This window comes from Dipodomys ordii, unplaced genomic scaffold, assembly GCF_000151885.1.
Source record: "Dipodomys ordii isolate 6190 unplaced genomic scaffold, Dord_2.0 Scaffold140, whole genome shotgun sequence".
NCBI classification, from domain to species: Eukaryota; Metazoa; Chordata; class Mammalia; order Rodentia; family Heteromyidae; genus Dipodomys; species Dipodomys ordii.
Window position 1 is genome coordinate 3,830,155 of NW_012267356.1, and position 13,543 is coordinate 3,843,697.

The 13,543-nt window shown below is 39.9% G+C and overlaps 1 protein-coding gene across 4 annotated transcripts in view; it reads left to right on the forward strand.

The window, feature by feature from the left end:
* The window catches only part of Dclk1 (doublecortin-like kinase 1), a 346,512-nt gene that overhangs the window by 249,422 nt on the left and 83,547 nt on the right, over positions 1-13,543 (forward strand). For 2 of the 4 annotated variants that reach the window (XM_013031457.1, XM_013031456.1), the window contains exons 1-2: positions 10,619-10,983; positions 11,836-11,930. In XM_013031457.1, the coding sequence (XP_012886911.1) occupies positions 10,965-10,983; positions 11,836-11,930 (114 nt within the window). In that variant the 5' untranslated portion in view covers positions 10,619-10,964. Of the gene's footprint in view, positions 1-10,618; positions 10,984-11,835; positions 11,931-13,543 lie in introns of those variants that run through there. The other 2 variants (XM_013031454.1, XM_013031455.1) reach the window with 1 other exon arrangement.

Below are 13,543 nucleotides of genomic sequence, written 5' to 3' on the forward strand. Positions count from 1 at the left end.
GGAAGGAAGGAAGGAAGGAAGGAAGGAAGGAAGGAAGGAAGGAAGGAAGGAAGGAAGGAAGGAAGGAAGGAGGGAAGGAAGGAGCGAGCAAACAAACTGGAAAGGAAGGAGAAAATTGGGATTTAGATGCTTCTTAAAATAACAAGAATATACAACAGTGTTTAGTATAGCTTGAATCATTATACAGATGTCTTTGGAACAGATATCTTACAAAATATATAATTTAAATAAAATTCTTTCAAGTAAATTTCTTTTCTTATTTATTTTCAGTTGCTTCAAAATAATTTTCTGTTTTTTAAAATAAGTTTTTTATTGTGAAAATACTGGACAGAGGGGTTACAGTTACATGAGCAAGGTAATGAGTACATTTCTTATCAAGCACTGTTGCCTCCTCCTTTGTTTTTCCCCTACCATCCCTTCCCTCCCATCTCCACAACTACAACCCCCCATTTCTTTAGTGCACAAAAAACTTATAACAAAACATATCCAAAAAATGAAAACACAATAGGCAATAATTTGATTTCAAGAAAGACTGATTAAAAGTTTAGTTTGCCTTTGTATTTTTTTAAGTTGAACAATATTAGAAAACAATGTTTTCTGTCTTGCAGTTATATTACTGCCATTCTCCCAAAACACAGAAATTCAAAATTTTGACCCCTTCTTGGATCCCTTAGAACCTGTGGCTTTTTTCCCAGACTTTTTAATTCCCATATATATATAGACCCTATTTCTTCCCATTTGGAGACATTCTCTACCAAAATGTCTTTCAAAGACAAGACAAACATAATCCCCCCCTCCCACTCACCCACAAGTACCTTACACCTATCACTTCAACCGTGAACTATGCAATTTCTTGGCTTTCAGAAGCTTCTGATCTAAAGTACAGTTGCCCCTTCTTACCTACAATACAGAAAAGCCACTGCTTCTACCACAACTGAAGCACTACCCCAAGCCTTGGGATTAAAATTTATTTGCATGAGCCCCCAGAAACCTTGAAGTCTTTTCATTTGCTCTACTCAATTTTTACTTTCTTTACAGTTACATAAAATATTTTATGTAACGTATGCAGATAAGACAAGAATCAAAGCTGGAGAATCGAAAAGAATTTTAATCAGCTCACTAGACCAATTTGTCAAATTCTTTTGATTTCTCTCAAACACCTTCAAAGGCACATTGCTAGCAATTAATCTTTAGCTTTAGTGTAGATTAGCTTTCGATCCTCTATGGAGGAACTCTCCTCTTTTGGATCCCCAAGAGAATTATTGAAAACAAAATACAGTGGAAATAGGGGTTATACCATGGGGGAAGAACATACAAAAGAAACAAAAAAAATCACACAGTACATTATAAGTACATTAAAAACAAACAAACTACACCCAGAAATTCAGGAGGTCACTCATTTATCCCTTGCGTTTTAGACTTTTTTGTAACCTATCAAGCCCTATCGTTCTTTGTCTCTCTTTTTCTTTCTTCTTCTCTCTCTCTCTGTTTCTCTTTCCTCTTTTCTTCGTCCTCCTTCTCTTCCTTTTCTTCCTCCTTTTCCTTTTCCTCCTCTTCTTCCCCCTTCTTCTTCTTGGTTTGAACTCAGAGTTTTACACTTGCAAGGTTAACCTAGTACTACTTCAATCACACCTTGAACTTTTTGCTTTAGATTGCTGCTCAGATAGTGTCTCATGTTTTTGCGCAGGTTGCTTTCAGACAGAGATCTGAGTAACTGATCTGCCTCCTGATTAACTTGGATTAAAGAAGTATACAGTGACATTTGCTTGTGCTTTGAAATAGTGTCTGACCATCTTTTTCCAAAGCTGGTCTTGAATTGTGATCTTCCCATCTCTGCCTCCCTAGTAGCTAGAATTATGGGCATGACCTGACATTCTCTTTCTTGTACCTGTTTTTCTTTTACCCACTAATTTCCCCTGAGGTTTACCCCAAATGGGATTTTCCAAGATACTCTTTTGAGCTTTAGACCTTTATTTTTGTCTTACTGTTTACTTGGAGACAGCATCCCACATCAACCACTTTTTATCACAACTTAGCATTAACCCTCCAGGTGAATTTATTGCGTATCTGCTGATTTCTAGGCATATATTAGGTAACAAAGGAAAAAAAGACAATAAAACTACCACCCTAACTTCAATGTAGCCTATATTCGTATTGAGACACAAGCATATGCACCATTTATTATAATACTGTATATCTCATGATGATCCTAAGGAGAATGAGTGAACCTAATTAACAGGTTCAGAAAAAGTTTCCAATAGACAAGGGATTATAAATTAGGACTTGTAGACTCCTGCCAGATTGAGGGAACATTCTTACCTATTGTGAATTAAGGCATAAAGGCATGAAAGCAAATGAGATATTTGGGTATTATTAACAATCCAATAAAAATGAACAATAAGTAGCTTGCTATGATGACAGCATATACCTTAATCCCAGCCCTCAAGAAACGAAGGTAGGAAGATCCTGAGTTCAAAGCTAATGTGGGTTGTGTAGCAAGAACCTGTCTGAAAATGAACACCAAAAAAAAAAAAACCTGAACAATAAAATTCTAGAAAACTCTAGAAACAATGTATGGACCAACCAAGTTGATTGTTAGATATCAGAGGGCCATGAAGGTTATGTAGACACGTGGAGGGGAGAGGGAGTTTAATGAGGCCATGATCCCCACTGAGTTTTAGCAGCACTAGTACTGCATGGAAAAGATGGCTCCATGTGGGTTCTCAGGATTGCTCTTTGAGTCCTCAGTAGTCACCCTAGAAAGAGATCATCAGGATGGACTGCTGGTAAAGGAATCTAATTGGATGAGAGACCAGAGCAGCCAGAGACAAATCAGAGACTAGGAGCTGAATTGTCCACTGAGAAGAAGAAATGATTTGTGAAAGGTGAGATGCTTTAGAAATATTAGTAGGCAGTAGGAATAAAGTAACTGGTTGAGAGATTTTTGAGCTGACACTATATCTGAGAGGCCTTGACATAAAGTAGTGAGTTAAATCAGACAAATGTAAGCTACCTGGCTTTGCCAAGTGCTAGAGAGGCTTGTAAAGATGAAAATGAAAAGCCCTAAGGATCATCAGTAGCTAAGCAGATCAGAGGACACCAGAGAACAGTGAGAGCCATGATGGAATTGGAAAGGCAGAAGCTGGAGATGCCAAGGAGCCAAGTAGCATCTGAAAGGCGATCACTCATGTTGCAGTGAGGACCTCACTGGGAAGCCGGATTGAGAAGGAATCATTTCAGTCAGGTCTTGCTTGTGAATGGTGTCCATGGCCCAATTTGGGGCTGCCCCAGGCCAGCTATCAGGCTGAGCTTGAAGTCAGAATGTCTTAAGCAATGTAAGGATCAGAGGGGCTTTGTGTCCTCTGTGCCCAGAATCCCAATGCATACCAGCTGCTGGTGTCACAGTTTCCCTCATCTTCTTTCACAATGCCACCACACTCCCTTTCCATCGGGGTGGCCACCATACTGTCCTAGACAGCACCTGTTGCCTGGCCTGTCTGCCTCTATGCTTTGCTTCAAACATCTTTCCCACATTCCCATGTCCCATTTGCTACCATTACTCACCGTCTACCTACTAAAGTGTGAACTCCTTGATGGTCATTTTTCTCAGCCATGTCTCCCAATTCTTTACCCTAAAAACTACTAAGTTTTCTGCTGATCGTGATTTAGCTGTCCCAGATCACACTTCTGTTTCAAATACTTAGGCCAAGCTACCTTCCTCTGTCATGTCCACCATCAAAAGCTCATGCAGCCACTCTGCCCAGCTAATCTTGGCAAGCATTTTTTGGTCACCTAACTCTTGAGGCTCCTGCTCAGCTCTGCCATGCCATGGCAACTGATGGTGCCCCATATCCACAGGTGATAGGTGGTGAATCAGAACATATGATGTGCTTTTGAACTTCTGAGTTCATAGTAATGACCAGGTGAATGTTGAACACATGACTAAACTAAGGCGTGGTAGGAGCTATGGAGGTTGTCTAGACTTTTGAGGATAAAGGCATTTTTGTGTAAATATTCATTAAAAAAATAAATTCAACAGTCATGTCCCTTTTCTCCCTTTCCTCTCTCCCTGTTCACCTTTCCTTCCCCTTCCTCTTAGTAGGTGGGCCCTTCAGAGAAAAATCAAAGCTTCACCTTACCTAGGTGGTATTCTAGAATTAGTTGGGGAAAAAACCACTTCTCCAAACATGGCATCTATTTTCTCTTTATCTTGGTTGGCTTCTTGTGCTTTTTCTGTCCTCCTTTGCTTTCTTCTCAATAAAGTGGCCAGGAATGGACAAGGCCTGGGAAAAGTGATTTCAAGCAGTGGTTGGCCATTTCTAGAAAGTGAGAGGCCATCTAAGTCAGGGAGCTAGGACCACAGCATGCCTAAATCACAACCCTGTGGATCTACCAATGGGTATATGTGAAGCTACATTCTCTTCTCTTATCCCAGAGATAAATGAGCATCATTATATGCTAAAAGAAGACAGAAAAACAGCAAGGTCAATTTTATGTCCAAATACTTTTTTTTTTTTTTTGCCAGTCCCAGGGTTTGAACTCAGGGCCTGAGTACTATTCCTGAGCTTGTTTTGCTCAAGTCTACTGTTCTACCACTTGATCCACAGGTTCACTTCTGACTTTTTTGGTAGTTTATTGGAGATAACATTCTCACATACTTTCCTTCCCAGGCTGACTCTCTCAACCTCCTAAGTAGCTAGGATTATAGGCATGAGCCATGGGTTCATGGCGTGTTGGAAAGATTTTATGTTCTGTGTTACAATTCAAAGAAGAGGAAAAGAAAGCTAGAATTTTTGTTATAGCAGTATGTTCCAACTTATACATTTGGTTTTGATCAGTTAAGCACCTTATCTAATATGAAAAAGGAAACAGAATAAAAATAATTATTGAAGAAAAATTCTACTTGTTATAAGATAAAATTTCTTATTAAGAAATTAATTTTAGGCCAGGCACTGGTGGCTCATGCCTGTAATCCTAGCTATGTAGGAAGATAAGATCTGGGGATAGTGGTTCAAAGCTATCCTGGGCAGGAAGGTCTATGAGACTCTTATCTACAATTAACCACTGAAAAATTGGAAACGGAGCTATGGCACAGATACTCATGTGCTAGCCATGAGCACAATAGCTTTGAGAAAGCACTCAAGCCCTGAGTTCAAGCCCCAAAACAGTCAAAATAAAAAAAGAAAATATATTTTAAATACTTTCATTATAGAAGAATACATTCCTGTGAAACATTTTCTTTTATTTTTTTTTGGGGGGGTGTCCGGTCGTGGGCCTGAACTCTGGGCCTGGGCGCTGTCCCTCAGCTCTTCAGCTCAAGGCTAGCACTCTACCACTTGAACCACAGAGCCACGTCCGGCTTTTTTTCTTTTTGCTAATGTGGTGCTGAGGAATCGAACCCAGGGCCTCATGCATGCAAGGCAAGCACTCTACCACTGAGCCACCTTCCCAGCCCCTGTGAAACATTTTCTACTTGTGCTTTTTTTGTTGTTGTTTTGATTCTGGTAGAATGTTGATCAGATCACATAATTAGGTTTTGTTTCATCATAGAACAAAAATTTAAATAGAAATATTGTAAAATCTTTATAAACAGTAAAAATGAGGGTCAAGTAGAGATGTATGTATGTTATTTCTCATTACCCTAAACATATTTAAATGTACACAAGGCTTTGTAGCAACCATTTTGGGTGTTTGATCCTTGAGCAGATCAGGAGGAATGTTCTAGTGGGTAGCTGTTGTGTGTGTTGACTGAGGTTAAAGTCTAGAGGGGTTTTCAGCAGTGATCATAGATCCTTCAAAGAAAATCAATTGTGATTTTTATGTTACCTTTTTATCTTCTTCTTATCACTTTGTTTGATATCAGCTTTTAGATCTGCATGTCCAGAGAAAGAAAAGACAGATCAAAAGTTCACCAATTCTCTGGTGCTTTTCTAAAGTACTGAGTGGCATTGAGGACAAAAATCATTTCTAAGCTCTGATCTCCTCTTTCAAGAGACACTTGTATTTTCAAATAGTCACATTCCATGCCTGTCTATTCACCACTCCATCCGTGGCTTCACCACAGAAATAACAAGTCATATATCAGTAAGCATATCTTACAAGTCTCATTGTTTTCCTTACCTTGGGAGCATTCTATTTCAGTAGAAGTTTAATTTCTCCTAGTGAATTTTCACTGTAATTCCTAGTGACATACATACTACAATGTGGGTTGAGACTAGATAGATTTTGACAAATCTCTATCCCTTTTGTTTTGAATCCACTGTATTTAGCACCATGTCTACACAGTAAAATATTTGTTGAATGAAAAACAACAGTTGTTCACCTCTTAATTAGATACTCTTGTCTCTAGGTTTCAAAATCAGTTTGAGACATTTAAAACAAGTTTAGCTTTTACTCAGTGTCTGAGAGTTTTATGATTACATTGTCATAAAGAGAAGAAACTCTTTGAGTCCATAAAAAGGACTGATCAATTAACATCCATATGAGTGGAGAGTTATTGAAAAGGAACTGTGAATTATTACAACTCACCTAAGAGTTTTCAAACTCTAGCATATTTTAGGAGATTTCACATTGTTTCCTAGGGACAGGGACTAGCAAAAATATAGCATGCAGCAAATATATACTATACCTCCTGATCGGTTGATATTGAACCCTAGAATTGTGGGGTTTATTATTGTTATTATAAAAGAATAGTAACAGCAATCTGAAATGATGAAGGAAAAGGTGGAATGAAACACTTCATGAGGAGAATGATTCAGTGATCTGCTGTAACCAATGTACAGCAATCCCTCATTATCCACGAGGAACATTCCATGAGGGTCTATGAAAGCCAGTATCCAATGTTACATAAGATAGCATTTTCCTCCATACCTTTGAAAAAGTTTAGTTTATAAATTATGCACAGTCAGAGATTAAGCACAACTAATAACAAAATAAAACATATGTAAACTTTACTACAATAACTTTTTTCAATCTTAGACAATCTATTTATGGAGCGTTCTGTGTATTCAGTATTTCCAAACAGCACCTAATGTCAAGTAATTAAACTATAGAAAGGCAAACTATAGTAAAATCCTGGTGGGCTCAAGTGAAGGCAAAGTTGAGAAGAGTCAATATAGACCTAAACTCGAATTCCATCCTAGCCCTTTGGTAGCCAGATGTATAGACAGATAACATCATGGTACCTCTGAGTTATCAGCCCTAAGGTTAGCATTTGTCATTCAAAGCAGAATAAAAGAACATAGGATTGAAGAAAAATGGGCACAGACAAGATCTCAACAAAGGAATCAGAACTGGATAGGAGGCAGTGGTTCTAGTGAGTTTCTTTTTTAATCCAGGGTTGAGTGAATTTTAGGTTCAAATAATTAATTGTTTGAATTTTCTTGGCTATATAACAAGAATCTGATTTAGGTTGACTTCTTCCCATTCTAGATAAAGAATTGTTTAATAACAGCTTCTGGAAAATAATACCATTTGTAGGTTGGATTTTAATAAGCAGCAATAAATAAGTAACAACATTTCTCTAATTGGCACACAGGGATTTCTGAATTACACAATAACAATTCAATGAAGTGACTTATAAAGGAAAATTATTTATCCCAACAACAATTTAACAGATTTCCTGGCTGTCAAGAACCATTCCTAGGTGTTGCTAATACATTCAGGAGTGTCCAACAGGAGGAGTCTGACTAGATTCCCAACACTGCTAGGTTAATCTCAATCAGCAGGCAGATTGGGTCCAAAAACCCTTGATTGTGAATGAATTATGTGGCACGGAGCCTTTTTCTAGGGAGATGGTAAAGCAAATGGAAGCGTGTAAGGTGCTTTACACAGTGGAGGTAGTTCCAAAAGTACCCATGGTAGAGAAAATCCAAGAGCCCCAACTATACAGATGGGATGGAAATTCCTAGGGATCCTGAGGTGCCAGGGCATGCAACTCCACTGGGTGCCTCCTGCCTAACTAAGACGCAACTGCAACCTAGTTGTAGTCCTATCACCTTTCAGCTATATGTCTTTGAGTAAGTCCTTTCTCCAAATGTCACTCTCCTCTGAAACAAGCAAAGCTATACCAGCCTGCAAGGCAGAACTGAAGTCACCTTTTAGACATTCACATGTCCAAAACTCTCTCTTGTCCCTCCTAACTCACTCCCTTTAACCTTCAACCATCAAATGCCATGACCTATAAGTTCAATCTTTTTTTGCTCACCAATCCTTCTAGAACATTTCGCCATACCTTACCTCTATAGTCCTTCCTTGAACTATCCATCCTTCAACATGTCACACTGTCTACGACTTTGACGTTTTTGTAAGAGACAAGCCTGTGGTGCTGATATTGTTTCCCTATAATCCATCCTTGACAGGGCAAGAACGCTTGAGAGCTTTTGAAATTGCAAATCTGATCCCATGGCTCCTACTTAAAACCCATAAGTTCTTGCACGCTGGATGAAAACCAAACTCCTTAACCTGAATTTTAATGTTCTGAACATTCTGCAACTCCTGCCTCTATTCCTTTATCCTCAATCATAATGTTCTCTCCCTTTAAACACCACATGTCTACTGTGCTATTAACTTATGTAGTAGGTTTCCCTCTCCCATGCCCAGCCCAGAAATAGGGATTTCCTTGTTCATAGGACACATTTCCTTCACATGGCTAACTTCACAGTTTAACACAGCTAACTTCCTCACATACTGCCTACGGTAGTGTAGTACCTCATTGAATATTAGGAAAGTTCCCCTCTCAAAATACTTTGTGTGTGTGTGTGTGTGTGCTGAAAGTAGGCTTGAGCTTAAGGGCTTATACTCTTGCTTAGCTTTCTCTTCAAGGCTGATTCTCTACCACTGGAGCCGTACCTTCTACTTCAGGCTCTTTGCTAGTTAATTGGAGACAAGAGAGTCTCTTAGATTTGTCTACACAGGCTGGCTTCAAACTGTAATCCTCAGATCTCAGCCACCTGAACACTTAGGATGACAGATGTAAACTACCAGCACCCAACTGTCAAAATAGTTTCTTGTAATGATTAGTTTTCTGATTTCCCTGGTGCTCCAAGGAAAGGTGGCAGCAAAGTATAGTTTGTAGAATTGCCTGGGTCACATCCTGACTGCTGTTTGTGAAATTGTTCATCACCTTCATGACTCAATTTTCTCATCTGTAAAATGGGAGAAAACAATGCTGCCTACCTCACAGAGTTATTATGAGACATGGATGAGATATTCAAGGTTTAACTGCTTGACTGATGCATAGGAAGGAAGGAAGTCTATAATAAGCTGAGATATTTATATACATATAATGGATACTAAGTACAAATTTCTGTTGTTTTGTCTTACTTTTTAAAGTTGTATTGTTATTATAAAGGTGATGTACAGAGGGATTACTGTTTCCTAAGTCAGGAGATGAATGGATTTCTTTTGGACCATGTCACCCCTTCCTTTACTCTCTCCCAGTTTTTCCCTCCTGTGCCCACTAGTTGTATAGTTCATTTTCAACATAGCACCTACTGAGTGCTGCATTTGTTCACCCTGTCCCTCCATTTTTAGCCTTCCTGATGTCCCCCACAAAGACAGATAAATGAGATAAAATTTAAAAAATGTCTTGCATTTTCTTCATTTTGGGTTATCTTGATAAAACTGGAGTTCTGGGTCTGAAAAGTAGCTTAGTAGACTAGCTCTGTGTGTGTGTGTGTGTGTGTGTGTGTGTACAGGGGCTTGAACTTAAGGCCTTATACTCTTGTTTAGCTTTCCTCTCAAGGCTGGCTCTCTACCACTTGAGCCACACCTCCACTTCTGGCTTTTTGCTAGTTAATTGGAGATAAGAGAGTCTCTCAGATTTGTCTACCCAGGCTGGCTTCAAACTATAAGCCTCAAATCTCAGCCTTTCACATAGTAGAATTACATGCATGAGCTACCTATATCCTGCTTTAAACAGTCATTGATTAACATATATAAGGAGCTAGATTCAATCCTCTGTACCCCCCAACCCTCTAAAAAAGTTAGAATCTCCCAAGTAAAAAAATATTGAATTTGTTTTCCTATGCACTCATTTTTTCTGTCTATGAACAATAAGGAGACATAAAGTCTAATCAAAGTGTTCTGTAGCCAACTGCAGAATCAGCATCTTTTCCCTTACCTGTTGTAGGGTCTGCCTCTCCCCAGTCCTGAATTCTTCCCCTATTTCTGAGCCCTTCCCTTAGAGCCTGGGAGGTCTAGTACCCACCCAAAACATGTTAGCCTTGAAGTAAATTAAAACATTCTCAATTGCCCCACATACCCTGCAAAAAATAAACCAACAAAACTCCAGAGTGTGTTTTCTTTTTCTCAAGTACATTGCAAAGGCAAAACTGCACATTAGTGCAGCATGAGGTATATGACAATTTTAAGATCTTTAGAGGAGCAGGTCAAACAAAACAAAGAGCCCCCTCCACACCCACCCACTTCCATGGGCCATTACGTTTTTATGAATACATGGCCATGTGGGGAGAGGATGGACACAAACTCAATACACATTACACCTTGCCACTGAGTGCTGTGGAGTTGTCCTGATTACCTGGTACTTGCCAGGCTTTAGAAGTTATTGTCATTTGGATTCTCAGATGAGTCACCCCAGACTCTTGCTCCCAGCGCTACTTCATTATGATTCAGTGCAAAGGAGTGAGCAGGCTGGGACTTCCGGAGTGAATGTGTGTCGGTGGGGGTTGCTGTGACTCCGGGTTGGCATGAGGTTTAATTGACACCTTTGATATAGCCTAAGACAGAACCGGCACCTCCCACTGCTGCTGCGAGGACGTCAGCCTTTACGCAGGAAAGGCATCTGCTGATGAATCCTGCATCTCATTCAGTGTGCTGGGGGAGCAGCCTGAGCCATCCCTAACTAATAACCCAACGGCCTCCCTTTTATTTCCGCGGGTGCTTGGCTTAGTGCTGAGAAGAGATTTTTGCCTCTTGCTATTGTCAGGTCAAATACTGTGTCCATGTTAGAACTCATAGAAGGTAAGTGGCTTCCCCGTGGCTCACCCCACCCTCGTGGCAAGTGTTTATCATGTGACCCCCCATCCCGAGTGTGTGTGTCTCCTGTTTAATTCGACTTCACTCACTGTGGAACTGAAATACTGTCTTTAGCAGTGAAATGGAGGCTGCCTTCCTATCTTTAGCAAGTCCTGTTGTTCAGGTTTACTTTTTAAATCTTTTTATAAAAGTCATGTCTTGAATGGTGTTACCTAGAGAATAGCTACTTTGAATGCTGTGGCTTTATCTTGGCTTAGTGATAATGGTGTATAAAAGTTGAATAATCGGGTAGAATTCCAGTCTTTTGAACCTGTTAGCAGATTTTTATGTTCACCGGCAGCAAAGTCAAACTGTGAGTTTTTCCTTTCACTGCCTGTGGCCAATTACTTTTTATCCTGTCCCTCAGAATCAGCCTGGAGATAGATGGGGCAAAAGTGATGTAGGAACTTCTAGAAGGGAGTTATCAAATCTAAAAGCACAATGATCTGTTTTATCAATGCCACTTGTGATCTGAGCTAATACTTTGTCTTACTGGGTTAAGACTGGGCACCTTGAAGAATTAAGGTTTCTCTCAACCATAATCCTATTGTCTGTTGGTATAAAGCCCTCATTAATAAATCCATCAGGGAAATTGTGGAAAAAGTACATTAAAAAACATTATATAACCTGTATTAAACACAGAATTAACAAAGCAGTACCTGTCTAAAGATGCTTACTTACTTTTTAAGTTTTTCTTCAGGGGGGAACATTAAAGAGAGGTCTCTCTGGTTATTTCTAGGACAAGATGAATTGTCATTAAAATGCTTTAATCTTCTTTATGCTTCTTTGTTTTTCCAGTTAATGGAACCCCTGGCAGTCAGCTCTCCACTCCACGCTCTGGCAAGTCGCCAAGCCCTTCACCCACCAGCCCAGGAAGCCTGCGGAAGCAGAGGGTAAGCAAGCAAGCAAGCTACCTGTGTACATACGGTCTATCTGAACCTTGACACAGGTATTGCAGCAAATAGTGTTCCTTGTCTCCAGAGAATAAATCAAGCCAGTGCAGGTGGATGACCCGAAGTCGGTCACTTCTCACTGCTCTGAGTTATCTAGAACTCCAAGCTTTCCATTCTTATCAACTTGTCCAAATCTTAACTCTGAGAAGCAGTATATATTGGCTGGTTCCCTTTAAAAAAAAAAAACAAAAACACCAACTTCCTCTTTTGTTGTTTTGAATGCACAGGCTTTATTACCACTGGTTTGTAAGCTTCCTTAGTTGTAATGAGTTTTAGTAGGTGACATCACTGATCACCAGACTCAAGAATAGTGCTGTTAATTCAGTGGAAGGACCGGGGAGTGGGTTTGTTCCGTGGCATAGAAGGGTGGTACCGAGAACCCACGGAGCAGGGTATGGGGTTAAGTAGGATATGTGCTTTTTTGTTGTTGTTGATGTTGTTTCTTTTGTCGGTCATGGGACTTGAACTCTAGGCCTAGGCACTGTCCCTGTGCTTTTCAGCTCAAGGCTAGCACTCTACCTCTTGAGCCACAGCACCACTTCCGGTTTTCTAGTGGTTTATTGGAGATAAGAGTCTCATGGACTTTTCTGCCCGGGCTGGCTTTGAACCATGATCCTCAGATCTCAGCCTCCTGAATAGCTAGGGTTACAGGCATGAGCCACTGGCACCCAGCTGAATATGTGGTTTGGTGAATGAAATCCACATTGAGCACCCTCTCTTTATTCATTCCTTACATTTATTTTAAGCATCTTATGTAATTACAGAGAAATTGGCTGAGCTTAGAGACAAAGTGGAAAACTTGCTGGAAACAGGGTTAGATTTTCTGTGCTGAGGACATGGGTGTGGTGGGGCGGGGTAGCTTTTATTCAAGATGGAGGGGCTACTGGTTTTGTTGCTTTACAACTAGCACCATTTGTCCTTTCACAATTACCAAGGCAAGAATAAGAGGGTTGGAGAGCAAGGGATAGTGTTTGGAAGAAATCAAAAACACATCATAGTCTGGATTTCAGAAGTGAGGTAGGAAAAATCTGCGCCCTGAGGAGATGTGGTGATGATATTCACTGAATATTTTAACAAGCAATATTGGAAGCTTTTGTGCTAAAATGGTGGATTCTTCAATTGAGTATCTTGTGTTACATGTTCTAAAATACCACTTCCAAGTTCCATAACCTTAAGCTTCATCTTCATCCAAGATGGAAGTCCTTCCCTTCAGTTCTCCTGCCCAGGCTGCCAGAACCATTAGTCATCTCAAGGTGGGGCACAAGGAAGACTCATTTAGCCCTCCATCCTGGAGTCTGCTGTACCAATTATCTTTCACCATTGGTTCTCCTGGAAGTAGGGAGAGATTGTTTAGATTGTTTGTGAAGCCTGGAGTTTGGCATTAGCTTCTTCACTGGGTTATATCAGAAAACTCTATTATCCATTCTGGGTCCTATTTGGAAAACAAAACAACATAGAAACCCAATAACTATATTCCAGTTCCTTATGAGTGTTTTTACTGAGGTGTTCTTCTTAGTCTCAAGGAACCATAATGATCCACTGATAAAATGAAT